The sequence below is a fragment of the Nesoenas mayeri genome (assembly GCF_963082525.1).
Source record: "Nesoenas mayeri genome assembly, chromosome: 11".
NCBI lineage: Eukaryota > Metazoa > Chordata > Aves > Columbiformes > Columbidae > Nesoenas > Nesoenas mayeri.
The window spans coordinates 10,404,072-10,425,929 of NC_137563.1; the positions used below are offsets into that span (position 1 = coordinate 10,404,072).

Consider the following 21,858-nt stretch of genomic DNA (forward strand, 5'->3'; position numbering starts at 1 on the left):
GGCGCTGCCGCCGGCTGTGGCGGGCTGACGTGCCGACATGGCGCAGCCGCCTCCCTTCGCCGGCCGCTTCCCGCCGCCGCCGTTCCGGCCCTTCCCGCCTCCCCCTGTTCCTTTCCCCGGCCCCACCGCCCGCCCGGGGCCCTTCGCGGCGGCGGCGCCCCCTCCCTTCCTCCTACCGCCGCTGCCGCCGGCCGGGCCTGAGGGCGACGCGGCGCCGCGCTTCCCGCCGGGCGGCGGCTCCTACTTCCCGGCGGCTCCTCCGTTCCCGCCGCGGCCGCTCGCTGAGGAGGAGGCGGCGGCGGCGCAGCGGCAGCAGGATGAGCTGTGGCTGTCGCAGTTCCTGGGCCGCTGCCGCGCCGCTCCGCAGCCGCCCCCGCCGCCTCCCGCCGCCGCCAGCCCCAGCAGCGCCCGGGAACTGGCGGTGCGGGCCCTGCGGCCGGTGGCGCGCTTGGCCGCGCTCTGCCGGGCCCTGAGGCGGCGGGAGGCCGAGGGGGACGAGGCGGGCTGGGCCGAGGTGCGGGACGAGGCGGAGGCGGCGCGGCAGGAGCTGCGGGAGATCGTGCGGCCCCTGGGGGAGCCCGGCTACCGGGAGGCGCTGCGGAGGAAGGCGGAGAGGGCGAGGAAGAGGAGGCTGCGCCTGCAGAGGAGGAAGCAAGAAGCCAAGGCGGCCAAGGAGAAGGAGGCGGCCCGGGCCGCCGAGCGGGAGGCCAAGATCGACCAGTGGAGAGCCAAGTGCATCCAGGAGGTGGAGGAGAAGAACCGGGTACGGCCTCATGCAGCCTCTCCTGGCTGACACCTGCCTTTGCCCCCTCGGTGCCACCTGGGTGCTGCGTGGGTTCGGTTTGCTTGGGGACATGATGTTTGCAAGGCCTGCAGCCCCGCTGTTTCCTTAAGAGCCTCGGTGGGCACCTCCGCTTTGCTCACCTTTTCACCTGGGTAGTTGTGGTTTAAGCGCTTGCTGAGCTCTCGGTTGCGGGTGGAGGTTTTCCTCGCTGGTCCTGAGCTGCCAGCTGGCCCCATGCTGCCCACAGCCACCCTGCGGCTGCCAGCACTCGGAACAAATTCTTCATAGAAGGGGCTGTCGGGCATTGGAATGGGCTGCCCAGGGAAGTGGTGGAGTCCCCAACCCTGGAGGGGTTTAAAAAGTGTTTAGACAAGGTTCTTGGGGATATGGTTTAGTGCTAGAGTTAGGTTACGGTTGGACTTGATGATCTTGAGGCTTTCTCCCAACCAGAATGATATACTGTTTTGGTAGCTATAAGCCTGCATCCTTGTAAAGGTGCTTGTTTGCAAGTTCTTCGGTCTCACCAGGAGGTGAAACAACTCTAAAGCAGGAAAAAAAGGAACCCAAACAAGCCACCCCAAGTCAGTCTTGCTGGGAAGTGCTGTAGGCACCTTTGTGTTGGCTGTTGGCTGAAGTGCTGCCCTTCGAGGTTTGTTGCTGGGCTGGTACGGAGCAGCTGTTGAAAAAGGTTTTGTGTTGAATCTGTGCTGTATTAATGATCTCGAATTCCTGAACTTTAGAATCAGGATGGTTTATCCCATGTTTTTCCTAACTTTCTGTGGTTAAAGGTTATGAGGCTTTATGAATTCACAAGCTATTTGGCCCAAATTTGTGAGTAGCTCAGCGTTTTTGTTTTGTTTCTTGAAGTCTGTTGCATTTCAGCTTTTTTATAAAAAGGCAAGGCTGGATGTTTGACTTACTTGCTACAGCTGTGTTACTAGGAAGATAATCTGACCTCCAGTGCTTTGCTCATCTTTTTGATGCAACTTTTTCTTGTCTATGTGGGATATCTCATGTCTTGCCTGGTTTATTCTTTCTTTTATAGGAACAAGAACTTAAAGCTGCAGCTGATAGTGTCTTGTCTGAAGTACGGAAGAAGCAAGCAGACACAAAGAGGATGGTGGACATCCTGCATGCATTAGAAAAGCTTCGGAAACTGAGAAAAGAGGCCGCTGGCAGGAAAGGTTGGTTGTGAGGGTTTTACCAGGCTTCTTTAATTGCACACACAGGAAATAAAAGGATGAACCCGCCTTGTGCTGACTAGCAAGGTGCAGCTTGAAAAAGCTGTTCTTTATTAGTCATTTTAGTTACATTGTTGTGCAAGAAGAGCTATAAAACACTGAATACAGTGGTTGCGTTCCTACGTTTCCAATCTCTTTTTTGATAGAAGAATTATTCCAGTAACATGGTTGTCACTGCTCATGGTCAAGCTCACCTTCCTCTGAGATTTTGTCAGCTCCCCTGTCTCATCTGATGACAGAGCCCCTTCTGAATTCGAAAATTTTAAATTAATTCTCCTTCTTTTTAGGTGTTTGTCCACCCCCCTCAGCAGACGAAGCATTTGAAAATCAGGTGGAGAGTCTCAAAACGCTGCTTAAAAATCGCACAGAGCTGTATGAGGCTGAGGAGAGAGCACTGAGAGTAATGTTGGAGGGAGAACAGGAGGAGGAAAGGAAGAGAGAAATGGAAAAGAAGCAGAAGAAGGAAAGGGAAAAACTACTGCAGCAGAAACTTGAAATTGATTCCAAGCTGTTTGGGGACCCAGGTAAATTCTGCATGACAGATTTTTCCACAGCACTCCCCTATCTCATAGATACTGGGTTTAAAATGCAGGCATGAAAATAGTTGAGAAAGAAATAATCCCCTGGAGTAACTAATGGTCTGAGGAGAAGCTGGGATAAGTGTAGTGTACTCTTGAAATGTGATGTAAGAAACTGTTTAGCTCTTCAGCATAGACTGTAGTGTATCTCAAGCCCGTTTCGTAATGTTTTGCAAGAAAAGGCTGTAGATTAAGCTGAAGTGAGAATAAACAGAATAGATTGGAGACTTCCAGCACCCAACAGATGCTTTAGTCTGGTGATGTGGTAAGTACGATTTGTCTGTAAAGCTTCAGGGTCCATATGTTCTTGTTTAGGGGATGGAGGAAGGAAAAGTTTTGCTTGTCTTGCCTCTGACAGCTCTAAGGATGAGGAGACGTGCAAAACATGTAAATAGTCTTTACTATATAGCGAAGAGATTTCAAGTTATAGCTGGGGAGCAGCAAATGAGTTGGCAAATTTGGGGCTTCTAAGGCTTTCTAGAATCAACAGTGTCTCTGATTTATTGAACAATTTCTGCGTTTGTGTTTTAACAGATGAATTTCCTCTAGCCCATCTATTGCAGCCCTTCCGAGACTATTACTTACAGGCAGAGCATTCTGTAGCAGCTCTCATCCAGATCAGGTAAAATCAAAGTCTTTATTTTATTACCAAAGCTGACAAGTATTGTTTGTTGACTTTATAAAACTAGTCTCATTTGGTTTGTAAGCTTCCAAATATGGTTATGCAATGAATTCTCCTGTTTTTTCAGCTAAGGATCAAGCTCCTAGCTTGGTAGAGTTGTACTCAGCAGATGCCCACGTGAGGCAGAGTGCACTTCCATGCATTACCATTGTCTTTAATATAACAGTACATGTAATTTTCATGTTTGTGTTTTGAAAAACAAGTTTCAGATTACAATTTACAGCATGTTGTGCATTGATCAGTATGGAAAAAATACATAATGTGAGTGTATAATAAATCTTATTACCAAACTGATACCAGCTCTTCTCTCAAACATGGCTTTTTCTGTTAAAGGCATGAGTGGGACCAGTACTTGGTGCCAGCCGATCACCCTGAAGGAAGCTGCATCCCTCCAGGATGGGTCCTTCCCAGTCTCCCCACAAATGACACTTGGGCCACTGCTGTCAGATAACTTAGTAATAAATTATTTTAACATTGGAAGAACGTTTCATTACAATTATCTGCATAAATGTCCGAAGAGGAAGTCTCATCCTCTGTTTCAGTAGCAAGGTGCTGGATTATCTTGAAGAATAAAAACTGCTTTTGCCACCAGACTCTGCAGGGAAATACCTGAGCAAGCCCAGAGCTGCCAGACATCTTGTGGTACAGAATTACAATCCTGCTGTGAATTTTTCTTAAAAAGTCTTAGTCTCTATAAAGAAACGTTGCCAGCAAGGGTATTTGTGCCAGTGTTAACATCCTATTTTTAGTGGCTTTTATCTTTGTAAACATAAATCCAGTTGATGACATCTCTAGAAATAAAGAAGTTTAAAAAATAAAAAAGAGATCATTAGTAAATATGTGTTTCTTCTTAAATGAAGCATATCAGGCATCACTGTCAAAATAGTTTCCATATTTTTGTGTGTAGAAACAAACCTGTTACAAGTTTAAACAAATTCTGAAGTAAAAACAAGACAAGGTTTTTCAAAGTTGATTTAAGCAGCTGTTGACATTTTACTTTTGTGGACTAAGACTGGTACCACAACATGGAAAAAATTCCCAGTTGTGGTGAAATAGGTCAGACAGCCGTGTGAACACACATAAATTTGATTAATAAGCCTGCTGGAAAAAAAACAGTAAAATCTCAAGTCTAAGCTACTGTAATTGGTTTTGCCTCTATAACTATTTTTGTGTAGGGACAGATCATGGATATAATATTTGATTAAAAAAACACAGCTCTATTTTGTAAATTGTTCTTTTGTACAGAATAAACAGACAAAAATGGATTTGTTTTTATTTGTTCGAAGCATTTTTACTCCGAGGGAGAGATTTGTTCTAGTACTTGGCATCAAATACAACTCCAATGTGAAGAGAGTTGCTGACAAAAGGTTTGTGTGAAGGAACTTCTCCCTCCTACCAGGTGACAGAGGCGGCTGGTTTCAAAGCCGTCTGTGTTGCTTGACAGAGTAACTGGCCATATGGGTTTGAGGCTTTGCTGCTCTGCACAGATTGTCATGGCATCTTCCCAGAGCTGCGGTCATTATTCTTGCTTAGACCTAGTGTGTGGGAATGGATTTAATCTCCCCAATTCCTTACAGCGTGTAATTCATGGAGGAGGGAATGTGTACTTGCCAAAATTCAACATTTGGGCCTTATGTATAATGTTAATAGTTTCTTGGTTGAAGCTTTGCATTGATTTCTGCTAGTAAGAACACACAAATTAGTAATTTTTAATAGAGTTGGAATTAATCTGCATTCAGAAGTTTGCAGGTCTTGCTCCTGTGTATAACGCCTACTTATAGCACCCCAAAATACAAATTACCATGAAGTCCTGTGGAGGTTCTGATTTACACGTCCATACATCCTCCTGTCACTTTGACCATCTCATTACTCCAAGACCTGTGTCCGGATCAGATCCTCAGGGGGCTCTTACCTCATGAAAAAGTGAAGTTTCAAAGAGCGTAAAAACAATAGCAGAATCAACACTTGCGGTTCAGGAAGCTCAATGACTGGAGGATTCTCTGCTTAATTAGTGAGGCTTCTTATCCCATCAGCATGTCTGATGGGATGGGCTCACCGCTTAAGCTACGATAATCTTAAAACTGTCAAAGTCAGACACTTGTTTGGCACTGCAGGAATTGAAAGAACTGAGCAGCAGATCCGCAGGCAGTGCAGAAGCAGCCACATTCTCCCCGCCCTGCGAGAGGGGCTCCATGATTTCCTCTGATGGTAAGGATAACTTCATATTGTTAATAAAAATATGACTTTAAAATGCCAATGGATAAGGTACATTGAGGTGTATTTCAATCCCTCAGGCTTTCTGTGGCTTGTTCTACATATTTGCTTTTGTTTGATGATATCTGTGTTAAAATTTTCTATAATTTTAGTGAGGAAGATGTCGAAGCCACAGGTGGAAGGGGAATGTTTAAAATCTTAACTCATGAAGACGTGGTATTAATTCTTAAATAGTCTCTTGTGTATTCAGATTTAAGGTTCAAATTTGCCTGGGCACAGTATTTCCTACTATTTTTAAGTTTTAAAAAAAATATTATAGCCCAGAAGAAAAGAGGGGTTGGCTGGGAGTTCCCCAGTTTGCATCCTGTTCCTGCCCTGGTCTTGGTGTAGTTGGGATTTCTCATGTTTTTAAGGAGCATCTTCCTCCTGACAGGAGCTGCTTGCTTTGCCAGCCAGATCTTCGATGGCAAAGCAGGCAGGTCAGAACCCTTGGAGAAGTTGCTTTCTGATATAAATTTGATGTTTACCACTGACCTTCTTTTATTTCTTGTCCAGCAGCATTTTTGTGGTCATCGCTCCTCACCCCAATGTACTACTTTTCTTTTTTTTCTAAATAGTGGTTTTGGGAATTAACACTTGTGAGAGCCTTTCTTAGAGCACGGTTTTTAAGAAGTACAGCGAGATACAGTATCATAATCTCTGTATATTCTTCATGGTGGCATCAGGCATGTCCACTACCCATCTCTATCCTGTAAAGTGGGATTTAAAACTAAACAAAGGTATTTTAGCTGACGGGCAATGAAATACTCTTTTCCTTTGCACCTTTGTGCCACACGGCTTTTGAAAAGAGCTGATGTACAGCATGAGCTGTGAGGAGCGTGGGAGAGGAGTGGGACAAATGTGGGGGCAGGCAGCTTCTCTTACAGATGTTTTCAGACAGTGTCTTTGTGGGTGCTGCCATGGGTCATAACTTAGGTTGAGCCCTCTTAGGCTGGGAACAGATGGTCTGGCACACAGTGTGTGTGTCGCGTGGCAGCAGGACACGTGCGGGACCTGCAAAGCTGGTTACGGGCTCTGCCTGCGCTGCAGCCCTGGGTATTAACGGCTCCTGGCGTCACTCCTGGGTAATTCTGATAAGACCAACTGAGTTGCACCGAGTGATTGCACGTGTTGCTTTTTGTTTGTGGTCTGGAAGCTGTTTATTAGTCCTTTGCTAACATAAGAAACTACCTTGAATGAAATTTCCTATTATAGACCTTTATTGTTGCATTTTGCAGCTTTCCTTGATAGATTCATCTTATTTTCTTTTTGCGGAGTGTTGTCATAGAAGTCACTTCTTTTTAAAGGAAAAAAAAATATCAGTAAAAACACCAAGAGATGTCACACCAAGTATTTAATGTTTGAGTCCTGCACTTCTTTGGGATGAACAGGCACAAGGCTGCAGGTGCTGGAGCTCAGTGGATTATTGACCATCAGCTCTTGGCAGCTGACGATATATATAGGAAGTTATTTTGCCTGTTGTCATTGCTGGGAAGCTGAGGACTTGGGGCTTCATGCAGCAAGTGGTGGCTTTTTACTAAATTGAGACATTTACGCTATTGTGGTAATATTTTCCATGCCGCTGTTCCCAGTTCATAAGAAATTTTTCTCTCCCCTTGCTATTCCTGATCTAAAAAACAACACCGCATGGTTCTTAAAAGTTAATCTGGCCTTAAAATGCCTCGTTTGACATCCCTCTGACGCCAAAGCTTGCCTGATGCACATGTTCGGCTCTAGGTAAGCCGATGCGGCGCTGGCGGGGATGTCCTCCTCCTACTTTGTGACCACAGCTGCTCTCAGGTCACGCAGGGAGAGCAGACCTGCCAGGTGTCCTCCTAGGCTGCAGTTCTGCCTCTGGAATTTGAAAAAAGTGCTTAGTGTGTCCCCAGCTTGGGAAAAGGAGTGTGAGATGGGCAGTGGAGGGAGAGGGAGAGACAGGGGGAGGGATGGAAAGTAGTGAGGTACACACAGACAAAAATCTTCCCAGCACCAGTTGTTAAGATATTGCAAATGTGGGCATTGCACACAGCGGGTTTTCCACAGCTGGCAGTGTCTCTAAGGGCTGTGTTCCTTTTACTGGTGTCACTGGAAATAGCTCATCTTTCCTTCCTTCCACCCAGCTTATTTTCACTAATCAAGTTTTGGGCCCTTCACAAGAAGGACATTGAGGTGCTGGAGTGAGTTCAGAGAAGGGAATGGATCTGGGGAAGGGGAGCACAAGTGTGATGGGAGTGGCCGAGGGACCTGGGGGTTCAGCCTGGAGAGCAGGAGCTGAGGGGAGACCTTCTGATCTCTGAACTGCCTGAAAGGAGCTTGGAGCCAGGGGGGGTCGGGCTCTGCTCCCCAGGAACAAGCACCAGGACCAGAGGAAACGGCCTCAAGTTGCACCAGGGGAGGTGGAGGTTGGATCTTGGGAACAATTTCTTCCCCAAAGGGCTGTTGGGCATTGGAACAGGCTGCCCAGGGCAGTGGTGGAGTCACCATCCCTGGGGGGGTTGAACAGATGCAGAGATGAGGTTCTCAGGGACATGGGGTAGTGCCAGGAGTGGGTTAGCAGTTGGACTTGATGATCTTGAGGATCTCTTCCAACCAAAACAGTTTGATTATTCTGTGATTCTATCTTAAAAAGTGCTATTCCTGCGTTTTACAGTTTTGTTCCATCCCCTCCTCCAGCAGCAAGAAATCAGGCAGCAGCCATGAGCTACCTGGATGAAGTTCCATTCCGGACAGCCCTGAGCCTTGATGGGGACTCAGTGGGACAAAACACTTTATTCACCGCCCCAGCCATCGACCTCCCCGACTGCGCTGACATCCTCATGAGCACCATGGTGAGTCTCTTCTGCTTGTGTCCACACGTGGGTTCGCTTCTGAGGGATGCTCAAAGGGATGTCAGTGATGTTTACCTTTTCTTGTGAAAGAAAGGAAGGAAAACCTCTCCTCCTAATTGATCTTTTAATTGGCTGCTTGCAGGGGTGAGAGGAGGTGAGGATTGTTTGTGGTGGGTGAGAGTGAGGAAGGGTTGAATTTGGAGTTGTTTTTTTTAATGCTATCCAAGCAGGAGGGTTGGGTCTTTCTGGGATAGGAAATAAAATTTCAGGCTCTGTTCTGGGATTGCTTTCTGTTGTGGAATCATCACCATCTAATTTATTAATAATATTTATTAAATATTTATTAATAAATGTAGGAGATGTAAGCAGGCAATGCTACCTGTGCTGGCAACATATGTATACGTAAAAGCTGTATAATATCCTATGACACTTTGTGATCTGCCCCATTGCTCAGTCCTAAACTGCTTTTGAATCTACACCTATTGCTGTAACAGCTTTGTCACCAATTTTAAAGCCCAGCACAACGACTGACAGAGTAATCTGTGCTCAGGAACCGGGTAGGAAGCCTTTCCCTGGACAGTTGCCCTGAAAGCACAGCGTTGGCTCTCCAGGCTTATGGGCAGCACTTGCACTGCTGCAGTCGAAGACAATTTCAGAAATATTTTGTGTCTTTAGCCTTAAATAGTCTCACCCGTAGGTGGGCTCAGTGCACTTCATGGAGGAAGGTGAGCTGGGCCATCCCAAACAGCCTCTGCTCACTCCCAGTGATGGGTGAACCGTCAGTAAACCTCAGATCTGGCTTTTTGCCAGCTCAGCCTCCCCAAAAATAGCACATCCCAAATCCACAGGATGGGTTTAACAGGAGGAGTCACCATGTTGTTCATTATAAGCAATTTCTTTGAAGGAAATTTTAGCACGTGTTTGCCACCTGTGTGAAGGCAGGTGATTGTCTGTGTCCCCACGGACCAGCTGAGGTACTTCCACCACCCCTCCTACCCCAGCCCTATGTTTCTCCCTTGTTGGGGACATGTCGGCCCCACTGAAGCCAAGTGATTGTGCTGGTGGTCCGGGCTGCTCCTTGTCGGGGCACGTGGTGGTGTTTTCCTCAGGGAGGCTGGTTCAGGTCCATGGCAGGGAGCAGTAAAAACAGCATTCCTGGGCTGTGAATGTACTCGCCTGCCCGTCCGGAGGAGACCTTGTTTGGAGAGCTCTGGGACGGGCAAAGCTTGTTTATTCCAGGAAAACCCTGATTTCAGTCTCAAACACGTTTATATTTTAAGCCAGACTATGTGGAAATGACGACTCTGTTCCATGACTGGCTGAGCCCCCAGCACCACCAGGGACTCCACAGCCACATGGCATCTCCCCGCTTGGTGGCTCTTGAGCCCCCATGCCTGAGGTGGCTCTACCAGGTGCCACTAATGAGGGTCACAAATGAGCTCTGCCACCAACCTAGGAGCAGCCTGTAGCCTTCAACTCGATGCGCGAACCTCCTCTCTGCACCCTCCACCCTCTGCTCTCCCCTTCCACAGCAGCCGAAGTGACACAAAACCAATTCTAAGAATAAAACACTTATTAAAAAATTGTAGATGTAACTCAAAATAATAATAACTTTGTAGCCAGATTTTTTTCAAGTATAAATTTTGGGGATTCCCACTAGGGATGAGGCTAGTGCTGCCCAATCCTTCAGCCCTAGTGCCTGCAGCCAGCCCTGATGCTCGGGGAAATAGGAGCCGATATGGGAAGGACTCAGCCCTTAGGGTGCCCTGATGAAGCATGTGGTTTGCTCCATGGTCTGGTTTCAGATGCCCTCACCAGCTGCTTTTTGCTCTTCCACAGCACGACTTCTCGCTGGAAAGAAAAGTGCTTTACTGGGTCGAGGTTGCCTCTCAGCAGCAAACTTCCCGGCATCGGGTCACCTCCGAAGTCGTCCCCACTGCTCCACCATGCTGGCTGCTGCTGGTGGACCCTGCTGACAGCACTGCGGGGAGAGCACGGGACACGCTGATGAGACGCAGCATCAGCCTGAGTGCGGCCAATGGCAGCTACGGGCATGCCAAGGGCAGAGCTGCCTTGTCCGACACCGAGAGCGAGACCTGGCACTCGGAGGAGGATGGATATTCGGAGGATGATGAATACTCCTCGACCTCCTGGGAAGAGAATGACAAGGATGAAAAGGTTTCCAGGAGGAGAAACACTGGGAGAAGTGTCACTCCGCATCCCAGCTTTTACCAGACCCGACCAAAGACATCACCTGGCTTGCTGGCGCCCTCACCGGAGAACAGCAGCCACAACCCAGCCAGCCCAGACCCGAACAAGCAGAGAAGATCCATGGTGATATTTAACAACATGAAGAATGAGCTGGAAGCGGCCAGAAGGAAACTGGCAGCTTTGGTGCATCCTCTGAACAGAGCAGCCACGGAGAGCAAAGGGGTCCCGCTGCAGCTCCCCCAGCACCGCACCAGCCGCAGCGTCACATACGGGCCGTCCCCAGCTGTGTTCCCTCTGGGGACATTGGTGCCAGCTCCTCCAGCCACGGCCGCGCCGATGCCCCCTATCAAGCGGCATAAACCCACCATGCCGGTGAGGTGTTTTCCTCTGGTAGCCCTTTGCTAAGACAGGAGGGAAGTGGAGGCTCAAATTGGTCCTATTTGCTGTGGTCTGGCCAGCAACATGGGACAGAAATGGGGCTTTGGGAACACTAAACCCATGAGAAATTGCTGGCAAGATTTCAGAAGAAGTGAAGGAAGGGGATTTTTTTGCCAGGCAGAGCTTTCTGGAAGGATGTTTACTTGTTCTGTCCTAACAAAGCATCATTATTTTTCCCAACAAGCAGGGCGTCTTATTTGATTTCCAATTGAAACAGTTTAAAAAACAAATAAGTTTTTTTTCCTCTTTCCTTTCCATTCTCTCTCTCTAACAGATATAAACAGGGTCTATGGGGAAATGCCCCTTACAGCTTTCACAGCTGCTTCTCCTGGCAGCCCCAGAAGAGAAGCCGGGGCTTGAACGGGCACAAAACTGGGTTGTTTCTGCATCCCTTCTGCCCTGGGTCTCCCTCTCTACCTGTCCCTGTGCTCCTTGCCCTCCTGCCCCCCTGTTATATAGCTGAAAAAGGGCATTTTGCCTGACTCCTCCTGCAATATTGGCATCCTTCTCTGTGGCGATGGCTGCCTGTCTTTTCCTAAAAGTAGGAAGCTTTAGATTTCATAATCCTATTAGAAATACAAATTGTTTGCTGACAGAGACAGCGATGTGCAGTGATGGAGTAAATACTGCTGTCTATCACCTTAAATCTGAATTGTACCATGTTTTTTAAAAAATCACACCTCAAGAGATTTAGGAGATGAATTGCCAAAAACCTGCAATTGAAATCATCAGGCACTTGAAAGATCATGTTATTTATATGTAGGTGCATTAGACATAGGGTAATTAAGGAAAGATTAAACACCCCTGTGTATCTACACAATAAACAGCTGTTGCAACTAATTACTAATCCATTGCCCACCCTGCTCTGCTGCTGTTACACATGGATTGTGCCAAATACTAAAGCCTTGTACTTGTGCGAGTGTTTCTATGTGCAAGGAGATGGGTTTGGGACAGAAACCTCAATAAATCTGCTAAACATCACAGGCATAGACGGGGCATCAGGGCAGCATCCTCCTGCCCACAGGCAGCGCTGCCTCTTGTTTGGCTGCTCAAGGACAAAAATGACATTTGTAGCTGGGGAGATGAGCAGGATTCCCAGGGAGAGGAAGCTGCTCTTGCTGATGAACCCGCCTAAGTGCGGTTTTCTCTGATCTGTATCCATAGCTAAGCCTGGATTTAATTAAGCCCAGTCTCCTTTGATGCCCAAGGGGGTTTTGTTCCCTGTGTGGGAATTCTTTCCTCTTCTGGAGAGACCAAGGTAACTGCTGGGGTTTGAAAACATGGCTCCATCCTGAGTTGTTTAACATCATTTCATCTGCTGATTTTTTTTCTTCTCGCAGTCCCTCAGCCCCTACGCCTGCCTCCCCCCGGCCTCCGCGCCTGTGCGACCTCTCGGTTCCCACAGATCCCAGCCGGATTCAGCGTCTGATCTGCTCTCGGCGCTGAGCCAAGAGGAACGAGACCTCATCGAGCCCGTGATCGCCTTGGGCTACCCCACTCGCAAAGCCATCCTCACCCTCCAGAAGACTGGAAAGCAAAGCTTAAGTCAGGTTGGTGAAGCTGGCACGGTGCTGCGGAAAGCTCTTGGTAAAGAAAAGCTGTTATTTCTGTGGAGAAAGGGATGGCTGTCTTGCTTGGGGTGGACTTCAGGTGGCCTCAGGTTTCCCACATTGGTATCAGACCTCGGCTGACAAGGTTTTCCATGAGATCACGTCTGTGCTTCTGCTGTAATAAAATAGCAACGAGTCACCAACAGCTTTTCAGCAAGTACTAGCGGCCGGGTAATGTTATCTGCTCAATCTGTTGTATGGAGCCTGGTGTCCTTTTGAAGTACAAATTTTGGCCCCATATATGGAAACTTTTTGCACATCATTTTTTCCCGGCTGCTAGATTCGTGTGATTATTGCCATGGCTCATCCTGTCAGAGCAGGACTGTACAAATATCTCGCAGATTTGTCTGGGCTCTCTCCAAAACACAAACTCCTTGTGTTGGAGCAAGCAGAGACTCCATGCAGGCATTGCAGCTGGGTCCCAGACCTCTTGTCTGGAGGAACCCTTTATAATAACCTGGAATTTCTTGAAAATAATTAACGTACCACCTCTTCCTGCCGCTGGTATCTGAGCACATCTGAGCCCGCTGTGCTGCATCCCGATTATCGAAGTCTCTGCTTGTCCAGACGAACCTCCCGTGGTGCAGGTGGGCTTAGAGCATCTGTGTGATGAGGGATGCTGCTGGCCCGGACCCTCTGCCTTGGCAAAGCTTGGGGCTGGAGCTGCCCATCCCAGTGGAGGATTTAATAAGGCTAATTTATCCAAGGAGCTTTTGCGGAGAGAGAAAGGGCTTGATTGCAGCTTAAAAAGCAGGATGTCCACCGGGCTGTCATGCCAGGGAGCAGGAGCAGCCCCTGGGCAGAGGTGTGAGCGGGTGCATCATCAAGCAGCTGCTGTTGGGTACCAGGCTGGGTACCAAGTCTCCTTCCTGTTCCCCAGGGAGCTGCCTGTGCTGCGTGGGCCAGCTCTTACCCGTCTGGTCGGTGCACAAAGCTGCTCTGAGTCATCCTGCAGCTTCTGGCTCCCTCCTGAGTCACACCCAGCTGGACCAGCCTTCCCAGACCCTCGCTGGTGTTTCAGGCGAGGGTCGTCGCAAGCCAAAGTGGGAAGGGAAGCTTTATTTCTTTAATCCATAGAGGTTTCATCCAGGCAGAGGGAGATGGGCAGAGCCCAGCCCACGTTCTTCGTATGCAAGGGCGGCTTGTAGCAACTGCTGTCTCCATATGAAGGAGCAGTGCATCTTATTAAGGATGGAGATGGGGACAGTCTGTTCCCTTCTGTGCAAACACAGGGACTCCCAGCCCCTTGGAGAGGTGATTAATGCATCAAAATACAAGTTCTACTTTATATCCTGTGCCTTCTTCACCGGAAGTTCCCGTCTTTCCCATTTATGCCCAATATAAAACGTCAGGCGTAGTGCTTTGTGCATCTCTTACAAGTACAAACTGCCAAATTAGGCTAAACCTTCCTGGAAAATATGTTTCAGCTCCAGTTATAAACAAGAGCTGTGGGTGCTCTTCATTGTTTGCTGGTGTCACGTGGGGTTTCAGTGTGTGACGATGACAGCTTCAGCCATGAAGATTGATTGTAGCACCAGATTGTCGCCAAAAATCACTCCATTTCTTTGCAATGTCAAGTTAGAGCCCACCCTGATGGAGCAGACAGGTCTGCTGCCTTAAGGAGATGATGCCTTCTCAATTTTGGTGGGGGAGCCTCTCTAAAAGGCTCAAACAGGGTTAGTTGTCCCAATGCACTAGAGGTTCATCATCTAGGATGTCATAGCCAAGGGCTAAGCCAAAAATGGATCATTGCATTTTGATCAGTGGTCATTGATCAATCAAGAGTGATCCATGGAGCTAGGTGTGACAAATGGCTGCAGCCAGACAGCATCATTATCCCCAAATAGCTGTAAACATGGGGTACAGAGTAGGAAGGTCACCACGGGACACAGCCCATGGTGACAGCCACCTCCTGGCCACGTGTGGGTGGGGAGCCTCTTCCTATGGATTGTTGGGCTCTTGTGAAATCAATAATAACAGCAAAATCTGTGCTCAGCTGTGCTACCATAAGGTGCTCTTGCCCCTTTTCTCCTCCAAAAGAACTTGCTGTCTTACCCCAAGTGACAATCTAGGTGTTCAGCGCTTCCTACAAGCGTGGCATCAGCTGTCCTCACCAGTGGTGGCTCCCTGAGCCTCTGCAACGCTTGTTGAAGTTGTGTCCTTGGTGTCAGCATTTGAGTTGGCTGTCCACAGCAGTGCAGGCTGGGGTCTCCCTGTCTCCCCCCAGTCACTGTCCCTGGAGGCTCAGTGTCACCCTTAGCTTAGAATCATAAAGTTATTTTGGTTAGAAGAGACCCTAAAGACAGAGTCCAACCGTTAACCCAACCCTGGCACTACCCCATGTCCCTGAGAACCTCATCTCCATGTCTGTTCAACCCCTCCAGGGATGGTGACTCCACCACTGCCCTGGGCAGCCTGTTCCAATGCCCGACAGCCCTTTGGGGAAGAAATTGTTCCCAAGATCCAACCTCAACCTCCCCTGGCGCAACTTGAGGTCATTTTCCCTTGTCTTATCACTTGTTACTTGGGAGAAGAGACCTTGCTTGAACCCTGCAGCAAGACTGGGAAGATGTTTACTCTGTTTCTCCACCATGAAATCAGCATTTGGGTCTTTGATGGTGTTTGCTGGTTGTTTTTTTCCATGCTAGCAGCTTATAGTCTGTGGTGCAGGTAGGTCGGTGGAATGGTGGGTGCTAAGGCTTTGCTCTTCTTAAGCAGCCAGTTGTTGGAGAACCCGAAGCTGGGACCTCATGGGTATGGGCCTTTCTGATGAACGTCAGCCAAAGCAGGACAGGGACATGGCAGATTAAACCCAATGGAGGAGGATTTTCGTTTATGTCACTGCTTGTGCTCATCTTTGGTGTGAGAAGCTCCATCACTGCACATCATATCAAACAGCAACAAGGGAGGAAAGAGATAAATCAGCAGGTGACTGATCTACCAGAGCCTGGAGGTCACTTCCCAGACAAGCAGGTTGTGAGGAGATTGTTGGGTTGGCTGTGGAGCAGATAAAGCCGAGCTCTCCAGGACTGCCCATGCTGGAGGAACTTCATGTCTTAGTGTGATGAGGAGCATCCATGAGGGGTACAAGGGGAGAAGGAGCTTCAAGAGCGCAGTGGCACCTCCTCCTCCTCCCCAGTGAGCACTGGTGGGGCTGGTACCAGACCCAGGGGGTTGGCAGGTCATAGTATTTGAAAACCTGTTTTTGTTTAGTCTTTGGGATATATATACGTATTATTTTTTTAATGATAAAAATCATTGAGTTGACAACAGCACCAATTTCATGCTGGGCTTGAAGAGCACGCCAGGCTGCCAGGACATCACGGCTGTCCCTACTGCGACGGAGCCAGAAAATACAGTAATGATCTGGGGTGTTTAATTAGTAAAGTAACGAGGAAAATAAAAACAGGTTATGAATGGCAATGGCCAAAGACTAATTTTTGAGTTAATAAGCTGCTCTTTAAGGCTGACATTTCTTAAAATTTGTGGTCTGCCCTTTAGCCAAAGCCCATCAACTCAATGTCTGAGGGACTTTTGGGGCTTTTTCATGTATTTTATGGTCTTTTACTGAATCCTTTTCCTTGGCTACACTGGTGCTGGGGAGGGTGGAGGTCTGTGCGCTTCTGGATCTGGGGAGATATGAATCAGCTTCTCCTTGGATGAAGACTTTGGGGAGACCCGTGGGATGTTTCTATTCCCCTTGCTATTGTATACTACATTTATTATTCTCTGTCCCATATGTTTTTGGACAGTGAATGATTCTCGTGGTATTTAAAAGACAGCATTGGGAATAGTGCTGTCAGCACTCCAAGAACAAAGAAGGAAGCCAAAAATAACTGTTTACTTTCAGTAATGACAGCACATGGGTCTCCCCTGGGGTGGGTTTTGTTCTTGGACCCTGGAGCGAACCCGCGGGCGCCCGAATCTCAGCACATCAAAGGGATGCTGGGTCAGCTGAGGGTGGACATTTCAGCAGGACAGGCTCTGCTTCACCCCCCAGCCTGGAGGTCATCGCTTTGTATCTCAGATGGTTCAGATGTTTGGTTCGCTCCTTGTCCTCCCTCTGCCTTGTTCACGCTGTCTTCTTGCAGCGGGAGTCCTGCTGACAGACAGACTGCCCTGGCCAAGCATCAGACAGGAGTCAGCAGGACAGTTGTGCCCCAGGTTGTCCCCCAAGTTGTCCCTGGCAAGGTGGGCTCCTGAACACAGTTGCACCCTGTGTCTGCAAGGCTGGATTAACCCTGGTTTTCTCCTTGTGCAGTTCCTGAGCTACCTGGGCGCCTGTGACCGGCTGCTGAAGCAGGGCTACGAGGAAGGGCAGGTGGAGGAGGCCATGGAAATGTTCCAGTACTCGGAAAAAAAGGTCAGATCAGGGTGGCACGGCACGGCCATTTCTGCTGTGTCCTCCAGCCCTGCTTTTCCAGCGGGTTGGATGTTCCACCACCCCTCGCACAGCCTCCTGGTGGGTTAGACCCATTGCCCTGCAAGCAGTGAGCCTGCTCTTGTGGCAGATGTCACCATAGGGACCCCCTGGGAAGGACACCTGCTCCGTCACTCCATCCATCTTCTCACCCCACCATGCAAGCACGATGCTCGATGCTCGCTCAGCCCCTGCGCAGGGAATCCCCCACATCGAACCCACCTGCCCTTGCTAGCTCCCTCCTGCCTCCCTCTGCCCCCCTCCAGGGAGAAGAACTGTGGTGGTACACCGGGGTTGGTCCCCATCACCAGTCTCCTCCTGGGGGAAGTGAAGAGAAAAAAATGCTTGAAATTTGGGCTGGGGGTGTTTGACATGATGCCGATGGCACGGAGGACTGCTGGCTCTCAGGGCTGTGGCAGCGGCAGGGCGGCCAGGTCCTGGTGTCAAGTGGGGGTTATGTATTGAGGACTCAGCTCCGGGAGATGTTGTGGTGCTGAGGCCCAGCCTGAGCAAAGCGGGAAGCAGGAGAAGTTAATTTCTGCTTTTCCCTGGTCTCTTTAAAAAGCGGGCAAACACTTGCATGGAATTCATATTAAACTTTATAAGGAATCGGTGAAGCTAGAGGCTGACTTCATTAAATATTTCTTATTTAAAAAGTTGATGTAAGGGCACACTTTCAAATGCTGGCAGTGGTATGCGTGTCCTTGTGGCAGTGGCGCCAGGAGTGCCCTTCAGCGGTAACACAACCCGGCCGAGCTGTCTGGCTGCAGCCTCGTCACCCAACACTGTTCCTGTGCAACTCTGCGATAAATCCATCCTTAAAACCCCACGATAACAACACTCTTTTCTTTTCCTTCTTCCTCCAGGCAGCTGAATTCCTGCATTTGTTAGCTCAGTTTAACGATATGGGTTTCCAGCAAAATGAAATTAAAGAAGTTCTTTTGCTCTGTGGGAATCAGAAGGAGAAAGCGCTGGAAGAGCTCGTGATGAAAACCCAGTGACAGGCACTCTGGAGCCCAGTCTCAGCTCCAGACTGGGCCGCCAAAGGACTCGGATGGGTTGGGAAGTTCTGACCCTTCTGCTTCATCCCCACCTGAGCAGCACAACTCACCGGGCACAAACCTTCCAAGCACCAGCGTGGCGTCTCGTCTCATTTTATGGACAGTCACCATCCCTGGAAGGGTTGAACAGATGCAGAGATGAGGTTCTCAGGGACATGGGGTGGTGTCATGGGTGGGTTAAGGGTTGGACTCGATGATCTTGAGGGTCTTTTCCAACCAAAATGATTCTATGATTCTATAAACATATTTGTCACTGTACTAAAGTTTTATAGCAGCAGTGTTTTATCTCTTCACCCACACATCTCTACCCTCGATCATCTCAGCTCTTTAGATTAGAGACAAGAAGATCCAAGCCGCCTTCAGCTTAGATTTTGCAAAACCCAAACCAGTTTTCTCCCTCCGCCTGGGGTGATGGGTGTCATGTTTTCAACCACAATCAAACATGGATTCTTTAAAGATTTATATAAATCAAGAGAAGAGGAGGTTTTAATATAAACTGAGGGCTCCTACAAAAACATTTCCTGGTCTTTGTTTGGGAAGAGTCTCAGCTGACTTAGCCATGGTTGAATATTGTAATTGAAATCCAGTCCAATCACATTAGCTTCCCCTTTTAAACCAGAAACTTGAGAAAAATACACAATTCAATGAGGGTAGGGAAAGAAAACAGAGTGCCCATGCTCCAGAAATACATGAAGTTTATCCAGTGCAATGAAAAATGGCTTATGCAAAGGTTTGTGCTCGGGGAATTTAATGAAATCAGAACAGAGACCAGGAATGGATGAGCTGCCCTCGTGCTCTGCCTGAATCACTAAAATTTAGGGGATGCTCCCCTCAACAGTGGTCACAGCAGCTCCAAATGAAGTTAAGCACAGATGTCAGGACTGGGAAAATCTGGATACCCAAGGGGAGTTTTTGTCTGTAACTGAAGGATGGAGGGTGGGAAATTCAGATCACTGTACGGGATGCACCTCTTGGCTTGGCAGGGAAATAATGGACAAAAAAGTATTTTATTTTCCTGTGAATTAGATACAGATGCAATGTCTTTAAGTAAAGGTGGTTGGAGAGGTTCTTCTGAAACGTATTTGTGTCTTTCCTTGTGAAAATGCCAACCGGCATAAACTAGCAGAGAAAATCCTGAATTAGTTACATTAGTTCCATTTTTCAATCATATCCTTCCAGACAGTCTCCCAGCCTGTCCATGTCCAAGGGTGTTTTATACCTTCTTGTCTTCAATGACGTTAAAAAGGAAAATGTGGCACCTTCTATGTCCGAGGGAGACATTCTTGCGGAGCTCACAGGCTCTTCTTGGAGCTCCCAGCCCTGTTTTTTCCTCCAGCTTTCCCTTGGTTATACAAGCTTTTATTTTTGATACGGCCCTTATAAGGCAAGTCCATTGGACAGACAGCTTCTCCTGACGTTCCTCCATGCCAAGATGATGTCACCTTCAAAAAAGAAACTCGCAGAAAGGTTAAACTGTGATTACAGTTTGAGGCAAAACGATCTATATAATCTTTGGCAGGGGAAACACCGTGAAGATTGAAAGGGGAAGATAATGGTGCTGTGCCGGCGCCAGTAACAGTGAGGGCTAAATTCTGGTGCAGCGTCGTGCCCGCTCGCTGTGCAAAGGCTGAGCAGCCTCTCGTTAAGAGATTTGCTTGCTCCTGGCTCATCATCTTTTTCCCCCTGTTTGCAGAGGTAAGACCTGTATCTTTTTTCTTTTTTCCCCTCCCTGCATATCTAAAATTATCTTGTGTTCCTTTCTGTGTCATGGTCTGGATTGACGGATGAAACAGAGTCCTTCTGTCTTGGGAGCATCCGCGCCATACTCACCAGTGCCTGCTGAGACCTGCTTTTTCCTACACTTAAAAATCTTAAAACCTTTTGCATTTTGTCAGCAAATATCTTCATAAACCCTCAAACTGTCAAAAGAACAGCATGTGAAGGTGGAGAGAGAGGTTTCAGGGCCAGAGGGAAGAACCTGCCAAGTCCAGCCATCCAGGGTTGGCCACAGAAGCCTGTCATAAATATTTTAGTAACAGAATTAGTTGAACTTTATTTTAATGGAGGGTTTAAGCTGTTTGTTCAACTTAAAATGGTTTTAAAGCAGTGTGCTGCCCTGTGCTGCTTTCAGTTTAGGGAAGACGGCACGAAATGTTAATCGGCTTCGTCTAGGAAGGGAACAAGGGTCTGACTTGGTGGGTTTTCTGCTAACGATCCCCCCGAAGATAGTGACACTGCTCAGCTAATATGGGGTCAGAGTCCCCTGGTGTCCCCTGTGCCACCATCAAGCCTCCACTGGATGAGGTCCCCATCCTGGGCGTGACAGTGGGATGGTGGCCTGGCCCAGTGGCACAGGGCAAATGGGGACAAGGCACATCAAGTGGCATTTTGATCTGGCCGTGGACGCAGGCTGGGGTTTTCTTGTTTGTTTTGGTTTGTGGTTGGGTTGTGTGGGGTTTTTTTTCTCTCAAATGTGGGAACTGTTTGGAAAGTGCTGAGAACTTAGCGAGGATCAGTAGCAGAGGGATTTGAGGCATCTCAGCTGGTTTTCCCTTCTGCTCCATCGTGGCTGGGACACCATGGGCAGCCCAAATCCTGCCCCACAGATGGAAACCAGCACCCGGGTCTGGGTTTGCTCTGCCCTGGTCCCCGCAGGGCTCCCAGCAGCGCTGTGGTCACAAACGGGAGCTCCACATTCTTCAACCATCCCCAGAGCTGGTGTTGAGGGCCAAGAAACTTCAACAAGGCTGGTGGCATCTCACGAGAGCATTTCATCTGGTTACAGAGCTCTGCTGACAGAGACGACCTCTGCACACCTGGCATCACTACACAACGGTGCTGCTCTCTCCCCTCCTTCCCTTTTTGCACCCTGTGCATTTCCAAGCTTTGCCACATCCTCAAAAACCCTGTCTTGGCTCAAATGAGCCTCTGATGAACACAAGCACTTGCCACCCCGTTGGGTCTGGGCTGGGGCTTGAAGACAAGCCTGGAGGAGAAGGTAGCGGCAGGGAGACAGATGGTTCCCAGGTCCCAGAAGGCCCCCAGTGCATCCAGCACCTGAAGCCCAGGAGATGTTTTCCTTCACCCGCATCTTCCCTCCTCCTCCCAGGACCCCGTGGTGGCCGTGACCTCCCTGGGGAGTGCGGGGCCGCGTGGGAACCCGCTCCCACGTATGGCTCTGAAATGGAGCTGCAGCTGAAAAAGCATCCAGCCTTGACGTGGATCCCCTGTCAGGAGGTATTTTCCTTCAGAAATGGGGGGGGAAAAAAAACCAAAACAAATCCAAGAGTAATAAAAACCACAGAGATTTTCTATAGCTTTCTTTTTAATTCCAGGATATAATAACAATTTTCCATTGGAGCAGAGAGGAGGTGGGATGCTACGCACCTTCAGAGTGCAGGCAGAGTAAATATAACCCATGTTTGCGTATCTTTGGTATCTGTCCTCTGCAGAAGCCACAAAGCTCTGAGTATGGTTGGCTCACGAGCCCATGTCTGGTAGGACGTCACACGGTGCAGGCAGGGGCAGGCAGCAGCTGCCTGCAGCCTTTACAGGGCCTAGTGTCACCTCCAAGGTCCAACAGGACACGTCCCCAGACCTGGGCATGGCTATGGGGAGGAGGAGCGGAGCCCAGAGGAGCAGTGAGTGCAGAGCCGAGGCCACGCGCAAGTAGGACATCCCAACATGGGACGGGGACCACCTGTGTTGGCTGGACTGGATGATCTTGAGGGTCTCTTCCAACCAAAATGATT

The 21,858-nt window shown here is 48.7% G+C and overlaps 2 protein-coding genes across 2 annotated transcripts; both read left to right on the forward strand.

Annotated features, from left to right (window-relative positions):
* Positions 1-17: 17 nt before the first annotated feature.
* On the forward strand, positions 18-4,550 carry PDCD7 (programmed cell death 7). The gene is made up of 5 exons (XM_080350973.1): positions 18-763; positions 1,830-1,968; positions 2,313-2,549; positions 3,138-3,225; positions 3,619-4,550. The coding sequence occupies exons 1-5, from the start codon at positions 38-40 to the stop codon at positions 3,734-3,736; spliced, it is 1,308 nt and encodes a 435-aa protein (XP_080207099.1). The 5' UTR covers positions 18-37; the 3' UTR covers positions 3,737-4,550.
* Positions 4,551-5,424: 874 nt separating this feature from the next.
* Positions 5,425-18,315, forward strand: UBAP1L (ubiquitin associated protein 1 like). Its single transcript, XM_080350972.1, has 6 exons — positions 5,425-5,493; positions 8,212-8,366; positions 10,206-10,949; positions 12,356-12,565; positions 16,887-16,988; positions 17,912-18,315. Exons 1-6 carry the CDS (start codon positions 5,478-5,480, stop codon positions 18,044-18,046), a joined length of 1,362 nt encoding a protein of 453 aa, XP_080207098.1. The 5' UTR covers positions 5,425-5,477; the 3' UTR covers positions 18,047-18,315.
* Positions 18,316-21,858: the final 3,543 nt, after the last annotated feature.

Excerpts from the sequence above, each read along its gene's own strand:
- PDCD7 (XM_080350973.1), top strand. The coding sequence starts at position 38 with ATGGCGCAGCCGCCTCCCTTCGCCGGCCGCTTCCCGCCGCCGCCGTTC. Across the intron at positions 764-1,829 it reads AGGTGGAGGAGAAGAACCGG|GAACAAGAACTTAAAGCTGC; the intron begins GTACGGCCTCAT and ends TTTCTTTTATAG. Across the intron at positions 2,550-3,137 it reads CAAGCTGTTTGGGGACCCAG|ATGAATTTCCTCTAGCCCAT; the intron begins GTAAATTCTGCA and ends GTGTTTTAACAG.
- UBAP1L (XM_080350972.1), top strand. Across the intron at positions 8,367-10,205 it reads ACATCCTCATGAGCACCATG|CACGACTTCTCGCTGGAAAG; the intron begins GTGAGTCTCTTC and ends GCTCTTCCACAG. Across the intron at positions 12,566-16,886 it reads GAAAGCAAAGCTTAAGTCAG|TTCCTGAGCTACCTGGGCGC; the intron begins GTTGGTGAAGCT and ends CTCCTTGTGCAG.